The sequence below is a fragment of the Strix aluco genome, chromosome 4 (genome assembly GCF_031877795.1).
Source record: "Strix aluco isolate bStrAlu1 chromosome 4, bStrAlu1.hap1, whole genome shotgun sequence".
NCBI classification, from domain to species: domain Eukaryota; kingdom Metazoa; phylum Chordata; class Aves; order Strigiformes; family Strigidae; genus Strix; species Strix aluco.
Genome location: NC_133934.1, coordinates 95214735 through 95236193, shown reverse-complemented (window position 1 = coordinate 95236193; position 21459 = coordinate 95214735). Strand labels below are relative to the sequence as shown.

The following is a 21459-nucleotide window of genomic DNA, read 5'->3' as shown; positions in this document are numbered from 1 at the left end:
GTGTTAAGAGTACCTGTATAGATGACATGCTTAGCGTAAGTGTTTCTTACTCTGGAATTAGTAGTGTTTGAAAACTCTGTCACAGAACCAATAGTTGCGGATAAAACCAGCGTGTTGGAAATCATGGGACTGGAAAGCATTTCTGAATACACCAAGAGTTTCTCTGCAGCAGTCAAGAGACTCAATATGATTCACTGCAAGCATTTGTAAGGATTGCTCTTCCTTTAGCAGAAAGCATTGTATACTTCTCTCATTCTGATAATACTGATTAGTATTTCTTTTATGATTCTTAAATTTTAGCAAGTGAAGTTTGGCATAAGTCTTTACAAAAACAAGAGAAGTAATTCTGCTTAGAATCATCCTTTCCAGCTCTTGTCATGTACTGCTTGAACTTTGTTCATGTCCTAGTTAGCCTCTATGGCTTTGTTAACATTTTAAGACTAGATTGAGCTACATCACTTCTATGAAGCAGTTGATTTATTAAGCTTCCATTTGCTCCATTTGCAGCAACTTTATATTAGACAGACTTCTTACAAAGTTGTCTCCACCTCGGTCAGTTCAGAAGGATACACAATTTTTATTTTATATATATAATCCTTGTCATATAACAAAGTTTTAGCATATCTTTCTGTATAGCACAAAATAATACCCAAGAACTTAGGACCTTAGAAACAATGGGGATTACAATACAAAGAATTCTGCAAAAATGCTGTAGGTTGTTTGACATTCTGCATATTATTTTGCCTGAGAGATTTCCAATACCCATAAAGGCATGTTTGAACAACCTTAGTATCCTGGCAGATTTTAGCTTCATTTATACCAGCTGCAGAAACAGTTGGAAGGTGATTTTGAAATCTCTTTAGGATTTTGAATGCTTTTATTACCACCTGACTCCAAGTAATTTTGTTGTTAGTATGTATCAAGAAAAAATGAACATCTTTTTTAAATGTTCCAAAAGAGAAATGACCAGAAACTTTCAGCTCTTAGGGAAAGAAGTCTTTCTAATGTGAGTTGTTCTGCATCAGTTTTCTCCCAAGTATAATAATCAGTTGAAATCTTTGATTGCAATGGGAGCAGCTAAATGATAAGACACCTCTGCAGGTTGCAACGGAAGCAGAAGATAGCTCATCAAATTCTATGGCAACAGCTTTCACCCAGTGTTCTGTAATAGCTATAATCCTTTGGCCTATGAGAGAGATTCTGCATAGACTGAATCCTGAAAAGGTCTTCCCTTTGAAGCGAATGGCCTTTTTAGTTCAATAAAGTATTGTCTTATAAGTGCCAAAAGGTTCTTTCGCTACATTTTAGTCTTTGGATGCTTATACTCCAGAGTTCAGGAATAAACAATAACCTAATCAGCAAGGCAGCCTATTACTAGTTCATTCTATTATTCTTCTACTGTGCTCTATCTCTATAAGAAAAAAACAAGGGCTCATAGAGAAAAGACTTTTTTGCTGTAATGATCACAGTTATTTATTTTTCATTTCCTTCAACAGCTGTCAATGTGTTGTTTGCATTAAGAACCGTCAATGGATCTCAATTGATTTTTATTCTTTCCTTATCCCTTTTGAAAATCATTTGCAGGGTCTCTAAGATTACTCCTATTCAACGGATAATGGAGAAGTACAGAGACAGTCTAATCAGTTCCAGAATACTCCAATCTTCTTTCCTTTTTTGCATGTACTTTTCTCTTTGTTGTTTGTGTATCCCTGTCACATGAATATATCAGAGCAGGATGTCCATACCTTCCTTATATTTGGAGAAATGGATGAAGGGCCTTTCTTTCTGTTTTTTATTATCTTCTGGAAGCTAAATCTGGCATTGATTCTTAGACCTGGAAGGTCATCTATCATCTAAAAATGGTAGTCTGTAATTTGTTCCTTACTTGTCTGGGATAGTAATTTTTCCTGGAGAAAAATAAATATCTTTGCATACTCACATGTAGTGACCTGATTTGTACAAGAATCCTTTGTCAACTCACACATGACGTTCACGGTTCTCTACAAATACTTTTTTATTGGCAGAAAGTATTTATTGGTAGAAGGTTGAACACAGATAATGCCCATCTAATTTATATTCAGGAAAGAGACTTTGTTGTTGGCTTGGTAAGCTTCACCAGGGCAAAAGAACACTTCTCTGAAACAATCTGAACAATGACAGGACAATCATAGATCACAATAGTCTGTAGTTGTTAGGCATGCGTGTTTGCACTTGTCGGCTGGAAATGTCTTTTAATTTATGCATTATAATTAGGTGTTAGAGAATGAATACGGCTGATAGTAATCTTAAAATCTCTCAAGTGGTAGGGGGATCCACTACAAATGTGTAGGGATGTCAGCAAGGATGACTTCTTTGTTGCAGAAGAGGGGCATCTTCTAGTAAATGTTGCTAGGCAAAATTGGAGTGCTGTTCTGTATCCATAGGCTGAAGATCAGAACAATGATTTTTGTGTGAATAGCGCCATCATTGTGCACTGCATGAGCAAGCAGGGACGTGCTGGATCTATCCATTATGTAATGTCTCCATTTATGGAATTGTGCTTGCCATAGAATAATTGTTACAATCCATTATCTTCAGGATCTTCAAAATATGCTGCCACATCTTCTTAACAGATACTTCTGTGAATACCTAAATAAGCAATTGTATTGGCAGTATTATTCACCGAAGATTAGTGTGTGGTTGATAACATCAAGAAATGCAAAGATTTTTTTTCTCTAGAGGTGAAGAGTATCTGAGTTGGTAGGGAGATGTCTTTTTAATTCCATGCATTTCGGATCTGTTCTTATCTACCAGTATCTTTATTCTGTTGTGGTTAAGAAAAAGCAGTGTCTGAGTCACCACAGTCACTCCATTCTGACTTGAACAGTATTGGTACTTGGAATTCAGGAGCTTGCAGGTGTCTGTTCTAGTCATTCTGCCTTCTTTCCCCACATTGATCATTCAGACCAATAGACACATGCATTGTTGAGACCTCAGTTTTCATGTAGTGAAGTGTAATAACATATTTGACTATTTAAACATACAAAACATTTTGGTTCAGGGTAGGAAACAATCCATAACCTTTACATGTGCTACAAAATGATTTCACTTCAGGAGGAATCCATCTTCTGTGAGCGCTTTGTTTCTCAGTATGCTAGAATATTGGAGTTATTGGAAACTCAGGAGTCTAGTATACATCCAGCAGTTATTTCAGCACTTTATCCACCAGTTTGGTAGCATGTAAATTCTCTTAACCCTACAGTGATTACGAGACTTCCATTTTAAATAGAAGAGTTAACTCGGAATATTACTGTGATTCTTCACAGTCTTACTTGTTTGACATAACAGTGTTCTTTGTTGCATACAGAAGATGGTGAGCCCTGATATAAGTGGCTTTGACTCTATTTACAGTCCTTTGTAAGACAGAAGTGATGCTTTAGACCAAATATCTAAATTTATTCCAAAAGTTCAGATTTGCATTTAAAACAGTTTATTCATCTGCTCTTCCAGTGGTCATTTGTCAAAAAGTAACACGTTTACTGATCTTTAAGAGTATGTTTTGTAGACAGATGTCTGTCAGGAATGACAAAATAATCCTGAACTGGACAGAGAGAAAGAGAATAACTGAGATTCCATCCAGGCCCATTTTAGTATATTTTTTAGAATTTGATGAACTAGTCTTTCCCAAGGAAATTTCTGTGAGGATACAAGTGACTTTTGCTGTTTTCTTTAGGGGTATTCTTTAGAGGACCTTAGTAAGTCTGTTCCTTGCAATACTGCATGTGCTTTTGCTAAAATGTACTCATTGTTTTGGCATCTCATTCAGCTGCCTGGCTTAATAAAACCATACAGCAATTTTGCTTGGCTTAGGCTTGCAAAATGCTTCCTCCCCTTTTATGGTATATTGATTGTAAGTTACCAGAATTGGCACACATATAGAGAAAGAGTAAAGACAAGCTTGTTATTTTGGGGGTAATTTCACCTTGTTCTGACAGCAGGTGTATTCATATGCTGCTATGTTAAATTTCTTTTGTAGTATCCATAGTAATTGTATTTTAGCTCTTCCCTGACTCTTCCTCAGTCTGTGGCAATCTCAGGACCCTGCATGCCAAAACATTGATCAATCTCTAGGGTAGTCAGTTCTTGCTCCTCTCCAGAGTAATGATATCCAGTAGCATGAAAGTATCATCTACACATGCATACTCTATGAAAAACCAATATTTTCTGTATGATGTGTGTGTGGCTGCTTTGATCCCAGCTCTTTTAGGTTATTTGTTACGTGCAGTTCCTTGTACTTTGGTGAGGGTACCAGGTTGTGCTCTCTGGTGGAGTACTCTCATGTTCTCACACCTCACAACTCATAGCTTCCTAACAGCTGATCGGCATGCATTGAATTGTTCATGACTGAATAGTCTTGGAAAACCACTGCATTATAGTGGTTCCTTCTCCCCTTTTGAGCTCCTAAATTCTTACTCCTTCTGGTTGTATCTATGAAAGTGGCACAGCTGGTGGCAGTTTACTCAGCCGACCGCTGAAGTATACGGGTCCTTATGGCTGCCATTCCACATAGTACCTTTATAAGGGCAGAGTATCTTGTCTTCAGTCATCCAAAATTCCTACTTGAAGTGATGCCACAGTTCCAGAGTAGCTAGGCAATTATTCCTCCAGTACTCATTTCCAGATCTTATGCTTCTTTGATTGAATTCTATACTTCACATTCTTGATTTCATAAGGACTTTATAATTTCTGTTCACAGGTCCAAGTCTTTTAGTTTGTTTCTTTGCTTGTCGCACTGTGGGAGTATCCAGAAGTTCAGCAGACTTTACACAATTGTTCAGAATACTTTCTGGCTCTGTGTGGACTTGAGGAACTTCCCCTCCATGCCCAAAGCAAGTCCTATTAGATTTCTGGGCAGACTTAGTATCTGTATTGAATGCTATTTGGATACTTACCATAAGGCCACCTGGAATTCTGTCTTAGCTTTCACCCGCAATTATGTTAGTCTAATAGTATCCAGGGCTGTTTCAGCCTTCAGTGGAGTGATGCTGCAGTTGTTTGTGGGACTCCTCAGGCCTTCTTCTGGGTTGTAAAAGGCAAAGGTAACTGTTCAGTGAGTCGCTGTGGTAATGTACATGCAGACTCAAAGAAGAAAGGTTACTGGTCAGTAACTGGTGTTCTTTGAGACATATAGTCTGCATGTACATTAGTCTCCTACCTGCCTTTCCCCTCTTTCTGAATCTCTTTCAGGTTTGATTGTGCATTTAAGAGGAGCTGAAGTGGTGGCGGATGCGCTCTGCCCTCTATGTCATGCCTCAAGCAGGAAGAGGGGAGCAACTAGAGCGCCCCTCCCGGGACACTCCGGGGCAGGCCACCGGCCCACCCACTTAGACTATATGTATGGACTAAGTATCTCAAAGTACAACAGCCGTTCGTTGGTAGGTAAATTTTCTTTACTGTATTTTCACAGGTAAAGCTGTAGATTTTATTTTTAAAACAATTCCATTCATTGACTCAATGGATGATATGCATGAACAATACAGATGTCGAGGAATTTATACCACAAACTGCATTACACTTGAGTAGCTCCTGTCTCTCTAATGATTTCATCTCTTGTTCCCCCCCCAACCTTTTTTAGATACTTGAATATTTTCACTCTGTTCAATTTGTCATTTCCATTGAGAGCTATACCAAAAACTGAAATGACTTAAACTGTAATACTATTTTAAAAGTAAAAGAAAACTCTGTCTTACAGAATTGTAGCTAAATGTGTGAAGTAACATGTAAGGTTGTATTTCCTGTTAGAAAATGAAGCTAGAAACTGAACTGGGTTCTGTAAGAATCAATTATATTTTTACAATTATATTTTTCAAAACTTCATAGTTACAGAAAAGTAAACATTTGAGTTTAAACATTTTTTCCACAGCTGGGTTCCTCATGTGTTTTTTTTTTAATCACAGAAGCCTTGTAGTTATTTTTTTTAATCCACTGCACTTCCTGCTCATTAAACAGAACAAGTAGGCACAGGGTATAACCTGGGTTAAACTGGAGATGTGGTTGTGTCTGCATGCAAATATGTACGTGCAAATTCTGTGAGTGGTTATTTTTAAGTATAGTTTCTAAGAAGTGCAGGTTGTGTGAGTTGAGTGCTATTACAGAAATGATTCTTACATGTCTGTACTTGGAGTTCTCTAAGGCCTATCACCTATGCTTATATGACGGACATGCTTTCACCAGTTTCTTAGAGTTGAAGCGGTTAGCGTTGTCTTGGCAGCTCAAAGAAATTTACAGCTCTGTGACTTTGCCATTTCTAAGTTTTCTGTAAGATTAAGATATAGCTTATCTGGTCTTAGTTACAGCCAGCACAATTTGATGAAACTTCTGATCTGTGGTACATGAGCTACATGTGCTGTAGATGTGGATACACATAGATGAAATATTGTGAAGAACTCTAGTTTTAGAAAGTTACTGATTTGTGGGTAATATCAAGCTGCCTTTTCATTCTAAGAAGAAAATCCAAAATAAACTGTCTTTTAAACAACCTTAGATGAACATTAATGTATGCAAAGGGGAAGAAAATGTGGAAAAAGCCATCTTGTTCTGCACAATTAATCTGAAGTTTATGACTCCAAACCCAAGCATTTATATCTTGTGATAACAGGTCTTTGAAATGCTGCTTTAATTTAACAAAAAAAAAGAGAGAGAAAAAATTTCTGTTTATATATTATTAGTGAGCAACTTCGGATTAATTTAGTTGATTTCATGCTTTTTTTCCTTTTCATTCCAATTGCTATTTTAGCTTGTGTTGTTGTAGGAACAATCAGAGGAATATATGTTAGATGTCAAGATTCTCACTGGGAAAAGTAATACTGTCAAGGAGGCATTATGTTTTTCTTTAATTTTTAATCAGTTTCAAAAAAATTCTTAAGACAAACAGAATTTTTATAACTACTGTAATATTTTAGTAAGTAAACATTATAGAGGGGTCTTCTACACATGACAGAAATGAGACACATTGAACTTTGCTTTTGCTAGTACATTTTTATTATATAAAGATGAGCATGTGTTGCATATATGTGCATACACATGTATATATCTGCCAAATTCAGAGTAGGCAGGAAAGTTGTTTCAAGAAACAGACATGTTTGGAAACCATCTAATTCTTAGTCTTCTGACAGCTCTAGTTCCATCCCTTCCTCCAGGCATCTGAGGAACACTGTTATGCTGGAGTGACCAATCCTTTCCAGTGATTTCAAGACCTTAGCATGCACTCTAGGAGGATTCCAGTAGTACCAACAGCAGATGGGAACAGATTTTTATATGAAAGGAAAAAAGTCTTGTGCCTTGCTGTACATACAGACTCATGGTTTGCATCTGATCTAGACCTCCTTGTAGATTTTAATTCGATTTGTGAAATCATACGATAATATCACAGTTTTTCTTGTTCATGCTAAGACTAATATGTCAAGGTAGTTAGCTTGAATTAAGAATCCCTCCTTTGTCTTTCTGAGACGAAATCAGCACGAGACATTTAAAACCGCACTTTTATTTTGTGGAGTCAGTCTTGTACGTGGCCTAGACTGTCTTTACATTTCTCCAGTATAATAGTTATAAATCTTTTTGCCAGTCTCAGCCCTGAAAAAAGCAGACTACTTCAGTGTTGGCACTCCCGGTCCTGGTGGTTTGACGGGCAAACACTTCAGTGTTTGCACATCTCTCTGCTTGACTTCCCCTACTCATTTGCATAGATGAACTCTGTTGAGCCTTGCACTTCAATGCCTACTTTTTTTTCCTCCTGTTTTAGGGATAATTATAATGAATAGTAGCTTTTAGAAGACATAAAGTGCTCTTTTAAAAAAGGTTACGTTACAAGCTGCATAGGTATGTTGAACCTTGAAATATTTGATAGCTGCATTTTATTTCAAATGGAAAATGCCTATAATTAAACTTCCATTTAAAAAGTAAGTAATTTATAGAGTACATTTTTATTACTTTCTTCCTTTAGTTTTGCATTTCAGTAAAATAGTTGTATTTTTATGGCTTCTTTTGTTACATTAGCTTAGTATTTAGAAAAACAACAATGCAAAGTGACTGTGATGCTGAAAACTGCAAATATATCTGTAGAATCTTCAAAAGACTACTATATTCAGTAAATCTCAAAAGATGAAAAGGTCTGTTTAGACACATTGAGATACATACTTGCGTTTCATCTAAGTATCTTGACTACAGCGATTGCACTCTGAACGTAATCCTAACATTTCTCTTACTTTCTGCCTTTTGGTGGTGGGGGAAGGGAAAAAGGGATGGAGGTAATAGAAAATGTTGACCATGTTGACCATATTTTGATGGTGGTTTAGTATATAATTTTCTAATTTATTTGCAAATATAGATGGGATTTATTTGCAAATATAGAAGTTATATAGTTTTACACCCTCATAGTTTTGGAAGATCTGTGCTGGAGAGCACAGACTTTTGCATTTCAAAGCGCTATCAGTATTTTTTCCCAGAAGCCCCAATGATCCTTTCAATCATGTAAAGTTGTTTTGAGAACAACTGGTTAGAATACATGTCTGTACAACAGCTTATACAAACTTACTTCTGTTTCAAAGTCCAGTGTAAATCAACTTATATTGTTTCATAATTAAATTTCATATTTAACATTGATGTTTGTTCAGCGATTTCAATGAAATTTTAACATATTTTAAATGGTCTTTCATATGTGGTTAGTGGTGCATATAAGGTGAAATACCTTCAAGTTTGCATTGTGCTAGAAAAATCTAGCATGTGCTGAAATACTGAACATCTTTGTTAACTACAGAATCGCTTAAACAATTTCAATACTGAAGAATGGAAGAATTCTGTATGGATTCTTTATGAAAACTTGTCTGTTTATATTTTTTTTTTTTCATTTCCCTATTCTTTCCTAATGCATGTTTTAAATTGTAACAGTGTACATGTCATATTCCAATGATTAAGGTGTATGAAAAGTATGCATAGGCATTGACAATTATTCTTACAATCCTTGTATTATGGAGTAAATAATGTATTGATAAGAAAAAAGGTATACATGTTAATCCCAGGAATAAGCACCATAACATTGATTTAAAGGAGTGTATTCTGATAATTTCAGAAGCATAAACACATGGGACTGCCACCACACTGTAGCAAAGTGGGGGCAAAAATAGGACAAAAAGAACAACAAGAAACAGCATAGGACTGTAGCATCATAAGAAAGGAACAGTCCTCAAGACCTCAGCTCTTCTGTGTAGGCATTTAGTCTGATCCACAGTGACCATTTTTGTGTGCTTTGTAGTACTACTGCTCCAGTTAAGGGCATTACTCATAGTCCCAATATCTATGTGGAGGAGCAGTGTACAGTAGCAGCAAGAGGACTGGAGGAGTCTTGCAACCTTTCTCGAGTTTAAATTCCTGGCTAATAACATGCTTTACAATACTGTGTCAATGAATGGATGCCTCTGTCACTCTGAAAAGGAAATAATTAATTACACATATAGAACTGCTCTACTCCATGATTTAAGTGAAGCAGCAATCAAGGACAGAAACTTAGAGTGCCCATGATTGTAGTAAGGCTTTATTGCAAGAGACCGCAAGAAATTTACCAAGTAACCCAGAACCCTCAGTTATCTCCAAAGATCGGGAAACTGTTCCTTTCCTTCCTAAAAGGAATCCATATTTGTTTCTCTTGTTCATGTACTTGCAGAGATTAGAGGATGGCACATTAATGGAGTTACAAAATACCCCACTTTGCTAACCATTATTATTGTGCATTCTGTGAGCAGGTTTCTTGTGTATCATGGTGGGGGGAGAGGGCATTATCCTACAGAAGTTATTAGTAAGAAACAGTTACTAGAAACATTAGCAGATAGTTAATGATAAACATAAATAGCTGCTGGAAAACCCTACCAAATTAAATTATGATGTATTTTCTCTTTCTTGAATCCTTCAAATCAAGGCTGGGTGATTTAGTGAAGAGATGCTTGAGTCCTAGAGTTTGTTTTAAATACAGGAGGAGCTGATCAAAATTCCATAACTTACCCATTGCAATTTAGCCTGATGGTAGTTCTGCATCTTGGACATTGAGATGCGTAAGTTACCGCCACAGAAGAAAATATGTCAGTAGGTGTTACAGCCATTCACTGACTGAAATGTCAGGTACCACTAGCTTAGATGTGGTGCCACAAGAATACATCTGTACAGCTTTTGAACTTAGTGTGTCTTAATATGAGGGTGCCTGTATGAATTTGCAAGCATGTATCTACAGTAAATATATGGACTCTGCACTGTGCCACACACTGCAGGCATTCTTTCCATGAGTTAATGATCTTTATTGGCCTTAAAATCAATGAGTTTACATGTGAAAGGCTAAGAACTCAGAGAAAGAATGAGGCAAGATTTTTCTGCACTGGTGAAATCAACACTGGTCATGAGGAAATTTAAACAGATCATAAGAAAAGTTTTTGATGAGCCATTTTATAACTGAAATAATGTCAAGATTGGGCAGTGCATAGGAAGTCCAACAAATAGTTCCAAGTTGGGAGAGAGAAGGGGCTGACTGAAAAAAAGAGCTATTCGGAGCAAGAGATGGAAATAAATTGTATGTTAGACACAAGGATTTCTTACTTATTTAAATGAGAGGAATTTAAACGTATTTTAAAAATACAGAGAAAGGTAGAGGACAGGGCACCAGATCTAATCCAAAGCTTAAGGAGACATAATACCTGACAAAGCCCGTTTTAGGATATCAGTTGTTAAAAATTTTATGCTATTTGTTGTTTTTTTTTTTTCTGGAGGTCTCTAGTTTTGTGCTGGCTTTTTAAAATTTGGTAGTAATTTTACAGTACTGTTTTCAGAGTTGGATACTGTACTTTGTATTACATAACCTGTTGATCTAGTCTCATTTTATCTTGAAGAGGAGAAAAGATGCACAATTTTCTCTGGTTGAAATGTTAGCTAATAATTTTGCTTGTATCGCATCATTAAAGCTAAATATCGGGTCCCTAGCCTAGAGGAATTCTCATCTGAAGACACAGCAAATTCAGTTCTGTGCAAAACCAGTGGAGAATCTAGCTGGACTGCTGGCAGGAGCAAGTGAATATGAGTAGCCTTTTGTCCTCAATTGATTGGGGTGGAGATTGATCAGACTGGTGATTCCTTTTTTAGATACTTAAAATGTCAGTGAGAATGTTTTGTGGGATAGAGTTTTGTGGGCTAGAGAGAAAGTAAATAAGCTGAATGTCAGTCTCAGGTATTTTTCCATGGTTTTAAAAGATCTAGGTGGTACAATTTACACTTCTAAGATACAATGAAACCCAAACATATTGCTTCATGGTCAAAGGTCTTCTTACTGAAAGCTTATGTTTCTTGACCATAACTAGAACTTGATAGAGAATTATATGTCTGCCTAAGTACACTGATGGAATAGCAGTAACAGGCATTTAATTATTCCTCAGTTTATTTGAAGAGTTAGGACGTATACTTATATCTTTAGCTTTTTGTAGGCTATCACATGACATTTTTTTCTCTCTCAACTGGAATATTATTGAACTGTAGCAAAATGAGAACAGAGGAAGGATTTACTTTCTCTATAAAACTGGTTGGAGTTGGCAGGTTTTATTTTATGTAAAGATAAATGCTTCATTTAAAAAAAAATAAAAAAACACCACAAAATCTCTCCCTCCTGTTTTATACTGACAAATATTTCTTGATAATAATTTAAAAAATATATACAATATTAAGCTCTAACTTTGCCAGACACCATTTTTACACTGAACTTCTCTCAAGTGTTCTCTGAAATTTGTAGCTGTTCAAAGTCAAGACAAATATGTTTCTAGATGATAAAATAGATGCCACCTCTTGAAAATAATTTTTCTGGTGCATATCTATGTTATTGAAGCAAACAGTTTTAAGACTTAAAATGCTTTTTACTACCATAATCCACATTTTTTCAAAATGTAAGTCGAAAGTCAGACTTAATAGTTCATTTATGTATGGGTCTGAGACATGTGTGTTCTTTTCTTGAGCTTACTTGGTTCATATAACCAGAAACTTCTGGTAATTTACAGCCCACCTAAGTAGAGTGCCGTCCTCCAAAGGGCTAGAGTAAAAAGATGATTGTGATTTTAATAAAGGCAAGAGATAATGTAAAAGGGGAAGGAATGAGTAAAGAAAGGAGAAATAAAGACAAAGACTTTGGCTTTGTCACTTCTTCAAGTAATCCTTGGATATGTTTGCATGATGGGGCTCTCAGGCAGACACAAGTTAATTCTACCTCCAATTTGGAAGAGTCTGCATATGAGCTTTCTCTTAATTGGAAGTTACATAGCAGTGCTAAGCCTGCAGAACATACATGTGAGGCTTAATCTAAATTGGTAGTATTTTTTAAAATGTTCTGATAAGTTTTATGGCCACCAACAATAGTTTAAGCTTTTTTAATCTGTATATTGCTCAGATATAATTTTATGATAAATAATAAGCTTCTAGCCAACAGTCACCAAAACTGTTCCTCCCCAGTATAATACTCCAGAAACATAAATGTGCCCTAAACTTTTTCAGAGAATGAGTTTTCTTTGCTAGAATAAGGATACCTAAGTAATTGATCTGATAGATTTCTGCAGGTGGATAATTTACTGTGTAATACATGAGTGTACTTCATGTAACAGCTAATTTTGAGCTCCAAGCAGACATTCTGCTGCTGTGTTAGCCCATAGTAGAATACGAAGGGTAAGTGATATAATCATAGTGAGACTAAATAAATTTTCTGCTTCCATCAAATTTTTATCACAGTTTGAAAACTAGTTTAAAATATCATTTAAAAAATGAATGCAAACCAAATTAAACACTTCTGTAGTATCGTGAGTTCTCCAGTATTGTAAGTCATTGAATTTTCATGACATAGTTACTAAGCTTTCTTAGTCCAGTCTTGGAATTGGTATACACAGTCCTATTGAGATGTTGTAGGGAATGAAGAAAAGATGACTATAGATAATCTTTTGTGTTGTCAGGTATATTACTTCATCTTTTAGTACATAAGCTTACAAATATGTGGTTCTTGCTTTTTTCAGACTATTAAAAAGTGCAGCACAGAAATGAAAGTTACTGTAATAAGAATCAACCATGTAATCTGAATTGAATGCACATGCTCTATTAACATGTGTCAAAGCATTATATTTCAAAATCAAAATAAACAGTGATATAAATGAGTAACTCTGAATTCTTGTTTTCCATTTCAGGTCAAGAGATGGAGAACAGAATTTCAGTTTCCATTTCCAAAATATTTCAGTTTCCATTTCCAAAAATATTGTGATGGATACTTGAATTATTCTGTCATATTTTGGTTATAAATAGTGGTTTGAAATCTTTGTATAAAAAGCCATGAGTGATTTTACAAATCCATGTATTTATTGTGTATGTCTCTGTTTTTAAGACGTTTCAAGTCTTCATGTGTTTTCTGAGATAACTGTATCCCACATATTACTTGTTAGATCTGACAGGATTCATACTCTCTTTCAGGAGACGCTGATAGATTGGTGTGATGAAAAGGAACTTAATTTGATTTTGACAACTGGAGGAACAGGGTTTGCACCACGAGATGTCACTCCAGAGGTGAGATAGTCCTGGAATAAGAAAAATCTGCACTTTGGGGGAGGAGGGTGATATTTTTTTTAACTTTCATTTGTAACTTTACTTTGCGGTATCTCTGGACAAGCCAAGTGATGCATAGCTTGGGAGCAGAAAAAGCAATAGCAGAAAAGAATTACTCTGGCATTGGGTTCTGACCCAAAACGATTTTTAAACTAAAATGTGGCATAGTATAATGGATATCCAGTGCCCTCACAAAACAAAATTTTGAAAACTTTTTGGCCTAATTTTCTTTAGCATTGCAGTACAACGCTGCTAAGCAAAAACTTGTGAGGCTTTTGTTGTGTCCTGCACAAGGAAAAGTGGGGTAAGAGAGATCCTTTAATTCTCCCTTGCAGGCTACTGCATTATAGTTTAGAGTGCGAGAGGCAGAGAGTAGGGGGAAAAAATTCTGTGCAAAGCTGCTTTTGCTTTGCTTGACACCACATTATCAAAAAAAGCTAAACAGACACAGAGATGGAGGTAAGATGCTCCAGTAAATATTGCACAGGAAGTCTGGTTACTTTCCACTTGTAAGGAGCTAAGGTAAGGAAAAAGAAAAACCAAACAAAAACCCAAAAGGAAACTTAACCTAATAACCTCATGGCCATGAGCTGTCATATGAAATGACTGTATGATTGCTGTTGGAGTATTTTGGTATTCATGATTCCAAATTAGATTAATATGAACTTTTAAAATTGCATACTTTTTTTGCTTTGCTTATGTTCACTAAAGGGCAGAATTAAGATTGAGTGCCTGAAGTGTTCATTTCCATAATTTAGCATGTTTATATTTCTCTTAAGTGCTCATATAAGTTTTCAATTGCTTAGACTTTCAAGTTAGAGTTGGTTTGAGTTCATTATAACATACCTACAATGCTTTTTACTTACAAATGTGTTCTGTCAACCATGGCTGCAGTTTAATTTTTCTTTAATAGGAATCTAAAAATATTTTAAAATTTGTTGTATAACATTTGTGTAACTAAACAAACACGTAAAGAAAATGCTCCCATACATTACTTCTGATGTTTTTAGATTACATACTGGAAACCTTGAGTAACTAAAACCTAAGGGTCTGTGTATCAGAAAAAGGGAACAGTATAGTATGTCCACAGTGTGCTAGCTAGTGAAACTGAATTTGCAGATGATTCATCATGCTGTAGCAACACAAACATGAAAAGTGTGTTGGTTGAATTGGTCTGTTACTTGCAAACTAACTTAATGGTTTTGAAGGTTGTATTCCCAGCACTGTGTATAAGAAGGGGTGAATTTCTGCTCCAGTTTTCCTGATTTATTACCTTTATGCAGGGTTGAGCCTAGGCAGGAGTGCCAGAGGAAGCATTGCAGCCAGTGTCAAAAATTAGCCACAGATTCTCAAGCAGCGTTTGGGACAAGAAATAAACAAATGAGAACTCTGAACATAAATACCTAGTATTTTTCTTACATTGCTTCATTGCTGTTACTGAAACTAATTAAGACAGGTGGTGACGATTTATTTGATTAGTTTTGATGTTAGTGAGCCATTTAAAAAATTATCTGAGTTGAAGTGTCTTTAGACTATATAATAAAGCCACATTGATATAAAAATCATTAGTAACTTGTACTGAAGAAAAAATACATTGTTTTTAAACATAATAGCTATGCAAGACTGCAGTTCATTAGAATTAAGTGTTCTGAGTGTTGAATTATTCCCATACTTAAAAAGAATTTATATGGGATAGTATTTACTCACTTGTCACTCATCTAAGTTGGGTTATCTTGCAAGACTAAACTTAAATCATGGTGGAGAGATTGAATCCCAGTTTTTATTACCAAGTGGCAATGAAAAGGTTTGTTCTTATGATAGGGTTTATTAGATCATTCATTCAAAAAAATGTTTTTAAGGGAAGAAAATTAGTTTGCCAGTATCTGTCATAACAAAAACATATGAAAAAGCACAAGCTTTGGCCCCATATTTAATGTCTTTTGGGTCAACGAGAGAGCCAATTCAAAATGGAATATTCATTATGTCAACATGAAATATGCAATAGCAAGCCTTCAGGAGAACTTGCATTGATGTAGGAAGTGGTTTTGATCTCTTCTGTGTATGGTGTTCATCCAGCATGGTCTCCTCTCATTACTGAACTGATAATGAAATAATGTGATCATGATACTGTGCTATTAAGATGTCATCTTTAAGACACGATTTTAAAACTGGTGATAATTGAATCTGGTACATGGAGGACATTTTAGCATTTTTCCTGAGAGTAGGGAGAGTAGTCCCTCGGGTCATATTTCAGCTGAAATGATTCAGTCCTGCTTCTCCTTAACCCTCCTGTACTGTCGATTAGAACACACATTTTTCTGCTTTCTTTTCTGAGCATAGATACATAATTGCTACCATACTGTACAAAATAAAATTAGTTCCTGAGAGTATTTACAGCCCAAAGAATTAATGTTAATTGAATTTTGTAATTATTGATTAAATTGAAATTAAACCTAGCATAATCTATTAAAAATAACTTCTTGAAACTTCCAAAATTTATGAATAAGTTTCAAAAAAAATTATTCAGTTTCCCCATTCACTTTGCCTTTTCAACACTGTGTTAGAATCATACCAGGTTACTGCAGTTGTTTCACTGATGTCTATTACCTTTTTTTCTTATAATGGAATAGATTATTTTAGGTGTATTTGCAATATCTGATTTTCCTTACCTATCTGTGGTCCCTAAATTTATAGCCTCAGTCTAGTCAGTGGGTGGGGAGAAGCTTTTGAATTAGTTACTGTTATTCACATTTTGAGGGGCAAAGATCAGTTGAATTCTGCTGTGTGAATATCCTTTCTTGTCTATGCAACTAGAAGTGATTAAAGGCATGTGAATATTTAAAAAAAAATTCACCCAATGGATGGCTGAATTTGAAGGAAACTGTTGTAGATGTTATTAGTGATTGCTGTAATTCATCTATTATGGCAGTTGGTGGTAGTCTGCATTTGGACTGAAGCCAAAGTGTACGCTTAATTTTGTAGATACAACCCCATTTTTTTTACAATCTTATTTTGCCTATGATTTATGGAGCTAGTTGTTAAATCCATACTGAAAATGCTTATACAGTTGGCTTGTTGATTTAAAAAGTGTTTGTTGTTGGACAGAGATCAGGGCTTTACATATGGCCCAAGTTAAGTTCTTTAGGGAACTTTTGTTTTATATTTCCAGATGCAAACATTTTTTTTCCTTGGAACTGCATTATTTGAGTGGTAGGCAGTTACAGTTCTTAAAGAATGTTAATGATAATATGCATTAATTTTTGTGAAAAAATTTAAATAATGTGGCACCATTTTTATCAATCACTAGGTATCCTGAGATAGAAATCTATTTTCTCTATTGCTGTTGGTCAATACAAAGGAGAAAGGAAAAATCTCATGTACACAGATGGTCTGCACGGTTTTCTATTGTCTGTTTTCTCTACTTTAACATTTATTCTTTTGCAAAATTGTACATCCAAAAAATTCACTTGTCTGCCCCCTATCAGAGTCTTCTATCTGTTCTCTTATCCTTTGTCTCTAGTGTGGCTCACAAGTGTTGCTTGCCCTGCTACAGGACTAACTTTATGTACCTAGATAATAGCAATAGAAGTCAACTCATTGTGCCTCAACCGATGCTAGACATCCTGGAGCTGCATCACTATGTGTATTCACAAATAATTCAGCCACACTGAAGATAATTGTCAGCCCTGAAATTTTAAGATAAGACTTTAGAAGAAGCATAGAAGAGCTCCTTTCCATCATGTAAAACCAGACAGATGTTTCCTTACAGTCTTCCTCCTTTTCTGATGCTCTGGAAAAATTATGAATGCTCCTTTTGGTTCTTGCTGATTATATTCTTCAATATTTATAGACTGTTTTTAAATGTATTTAGACATGTACATGTTTTCATTTAATCTGGCAATATATGCATATTTGTTTATTCTTTCATCAGAGTTCTCTAGTCTGTGAAAGGAAATTGTTGTTCTCTGGAACTCTCATTTGTCAGCATTTTTCTGAAAAAACATGCTCGGAATGAACAAAATACTCCAAAGCTAGCCACACAAAAGCCATGTTTGGACAGAAGTCTCTGTTCTGCTATGATACAAAGACTTTGTATATTCAGTTCAAAATTGCACTAGCATTTTTATAATCATTATCAATTGCAAATTTTCTATCACCTGGCTTTTCCCAATTCCCTAAGATATCTTTCACTATTGCTGTTTCTCCTTAAAATTTAGTGTAAATTTTTCTTCAAATTCCATTTTATTTCCACAGACTATTTTAATGTCTGTATCCTTCCATTTCTCTGTCCCAAGTAGTGTTGGCAACCCTCCTAATCTCTAAAAATAAGTAATATTTATGTGTTCTCTCTGTTTGCTTCCCCTTCAACTTTGTTAATGAAATGAAATGCTTGTGACGCAACAGGGTATGTCATGTTACAGCCTATTCTTACAGCAACATGTGTTCCCCCCAGATTAACCCAAATCCACTGAAACATTTCAAATAACAACTTCCATCTAATAGGCAATAATTTAAACTAGAAATAATATGTAGGTTTTTTTGTCCTCCCTGGTTCAAACAGTGCCTTTCCAGAGCACAGGGTTTCTAATATTGTTCACTGTGGATATGGGAGTACTTCTGTTCTTCAGCAGTATTCAACTATTCTTAGTGCTGTACCTAAAACATCTTAGTGTTGTCACTGGGCCAAAAGAAACTAATTTTCTTTTTAGAAACTGTTACTTCAGGATGGCTTCATAGTGAGGAGGAATGAAGTCTTCATCTCACATGGGACCTTAGTCATTTTATGGTAGGAATACTATGAAATCGTACAACCTCTAATTATGCAGGCTGTTGTTTCAGTTTTTCACCCTTCAATATTCAAGGTACCCTCCAATTTAGTAACCTTTGTCAGCATTTATTTTTGTAGTCTATTTTAAGACTGTAGTTTTCTGTATCTCTTAATGGAGGTCTTGCTCCCTGTTAAGTTTGATTTCTGTGTAGAGCTATTGTATAATGAAGCATGCTGTGTTATGTATGATGTCTGATCCTGTAACTTGCCATCAGACCTTTTGAGAACTATTGTTCTCCATATTTCTTAGAAAATATATTTCCAACCCAGCATGTTCCTAAAGGAAATATGAAACCTTGCCAGGTGCATCTAGGCAACAAATACGCTTAAAGGGAATAGACTGTTCTGTGACAGACTCCTTCCAAATTCTGTGCTACTCTGTCAGGTGTTTATCAGCAACTCTATAATGTACCATGTGCTTTTTGTTAGTCCTCCAGACAGTTCCTAGCTTCCATGATTAGGTCTGCTTTAATTTTTCAGTAGAATTTATTATTTGGAATGCTGTATTTGGTGTTATAAAAATCCAAATATATTTATATGCCTTACTGATTTAATTAAAAGCTATAATTAGATTTTAAATCACATATTTGGAAGGCATGTTATTATAGCAGAATTGATGCATTTAGTTGCAGAAGACTTTTCACTAAACAACTATTACCAGTTTCTTTGAGAAGCAGCAGTATACAGATTATTTGCACTACCCAGCACACTGTCAGGTTACAGAAGTACCTGTGTCTTGGGAAATTCCAAACTGATTTAGCTGACTTATGAAGTATGAAAAAGTGCACTTTCTCTTCTCTTGTTTGAGTTTCTTAGGAAAACTTGGTAGCGTGCCAGCATCACTGAAGAGCTTGGTTGTGCTATCATCAACTGCAATCACTGCATGGAAACATCTGCGAGCTGCCAGGACAGCTATAGTGAGAAATATGAGGGGGGGAAGGAAGCCAGATCCCATTTCAGCTCCATTTACTCAAATATCAGAGGTTACACAAAAAAAGAAAAGAAGCCCCTCACCCCACCCCAAACCCCCAACCAATAAATACATAAATAAATAAACAAACAAAAACAAAGGAAGGAGGAAATATATGCAGAGAGCGCGTTCCTGAAGAATGCTAATTTTGATAAATAGAGCTTGGCAAATTCTTGATATTCTGCTACATAAACAGCAGTTTTGAATGTGTTTCCTTGTCTGTGTATCCAGCTGAGATACTGGATTGAAAGAATGTATGTCTCTCAACTTGTTTCTGTTCAAATTTCCCGACATAGACAATTATGAAGATGGTGGGGAAGAAAGGAGTAGGAATACAGAGGATACTTTGTATATTAGATTGATGTGTCTAAAATGGGAAGCTGCATATTTTTCTGACATTCCCTTTTTAAAAAGTTTCAAATGTCACAGTGGATATAGAAAAAGGTAAAAAAAAATATGTGATGGCTAGGAGAGCTGCTTTCTGCGAGAGTTACACAACTCAGTCTGTTTAGTTTATCAGAAAGAACACTGGGAAATAACTTGGTTTTTACCTGTACTTTCTTTGGGAAATAATAATGTAAGGTACCAACAGCTTTCTTAGTCTACTAAAGAGAATTATAACAAAGCTGGTGATAGGAGGCTTGAGCCAGGAAAGCAATAAGAAAATCATCATAATGGAAGGTCTTTATGTGTTTGGGTTGGTTTATTTGTTTAACAGTGACAGATTAATCACACAAACAAGTTCTCTAAAGAAGAGCTGTGTTCTCCATTTTAATCCTGTCAAATCAAAAGTGACTGATTGTGGGACAGATGTCTAACAAAACTCAAGTTATTTTGTACTCCTTACAGAAGTCATGGATGATGCTAATTCGTTACCCTGTGAGGAAGGCCAAACTAGATTCTAGCCTTGTATTTTGTATGTGTTAAATGAGAAGCTCGTTTGAATCAAATGGATCCTGAAATTAATAAATAAACAATTTTATTTCCTCATCCAAAAGGGTTACGTCAATTGCTTCTCTGTCTCTTTTTTGAAAATGCAAAACTCTGATAATATTGACTGAGGATGCTGGGGCAAATATCTTTTAAATTATTTAACTAATGTATTAACCTTTTGTGTAAAGTTGTCTGACTGTCATATCCTAAAGATAATACTAACAGAATTCCTGTTAAGCAGTTGGGTATTTTTGCCCATTTAAGGATCAACTTTTATTTGCTTTATTTTAGCTTTCCTTAATACTCTCAAACAGCAAATAGAAGTTCTGAAATATTTGCAAGATCTGTTGAAGAAAACAGTAGTAAATGAATGTTTCATAGAATGAGAAGCAAAGCCACAGTGACAAGCCAGGAAATCTTGCTCTTTTTATCTTAAGTTTTGCAATTAAGTTTTTTATTCTGAGGTAATTTCAGAATGGAAGTTGGAAAAAGACTTGACATATCCTGTGGGTAGACAAATGGTTCATATCCCAGTGATCCCAAATACTTCCAAAAATACACCCGGAAGAAACTTATGATTGTAATTTACTTTTTATCAGGATAAGGAGAAGGGTTCTCCTCTTGGCATTACTGATGCCTTTTAGCTATGTCTTCACTGTAGGGACCACAGCTCTCATGGACATCTCTCTGCTAGTTTAAATAACTGTCTTGGCTCCTATGAGCAGTGTAGCTGCAACAGTGGATAGATCTTGCAGTCCTTTCTGTAACTGGGGGAGAAAACTATGCCTGCCATAGGACTTGTGCATAACAAAATTTTCAATTTGAAACTTTTGGATTTTTTTTCCTCTTAGGCATTTCTAAAAATGATTTCCATTAAAACATCTCTTCACAGCAGATAATAGGGTACTGAACAAAATTAAACATCAGGATAAGGCAAAATAATCTTGAAAACATTGTCAAGCCTGTAATTATGCAATTCTTGCCCTTAACATGTCATTTTTTTCTGGTCATGGTCTATCACAAAGAGGTTAATAAAAGCTTAATATAGAGAAAATTAACAAAAATTGTATAGACCTGTTACGAAGACTTC

The 21459-nt window shown here is 35.5% G+C and overlaps 1 protein-coding gene across 24 annotated transcripts in view; it reads left to right on the top strand.

Annotated features, from left to right (window-relative positions):
- The window catches only part of GPHN (gephyrin), a 303549-nt gene that overhangs the window by 142932 nt on the left and 139158 nt on the right, over positions 1-21459 (top strand). For 22 of the 24 annotated variants that reach the window (XR_012623280.1, XR_012623279.1, XR_012623278.1 and 19 more), the window contains one exon: positions 13507-13599. Coding sequence is in view for 20 of the 24 variants with exons in the window: in XM_074824459.1 (XP_074680560.1) it covers positions 13507-13599 (93 nt within the window). In the remaining 4 variants the exon portion in view is untranslated. Of the gene's footprint in view, positions 1-5271; positions 5415-12611; positions 12718-13506; positions 13600-21459 lie in introns of those variants that run through there. The other 2 variants (XM_074824458.1, XM_074824460.1) reach the window with 2 other exon arrangements.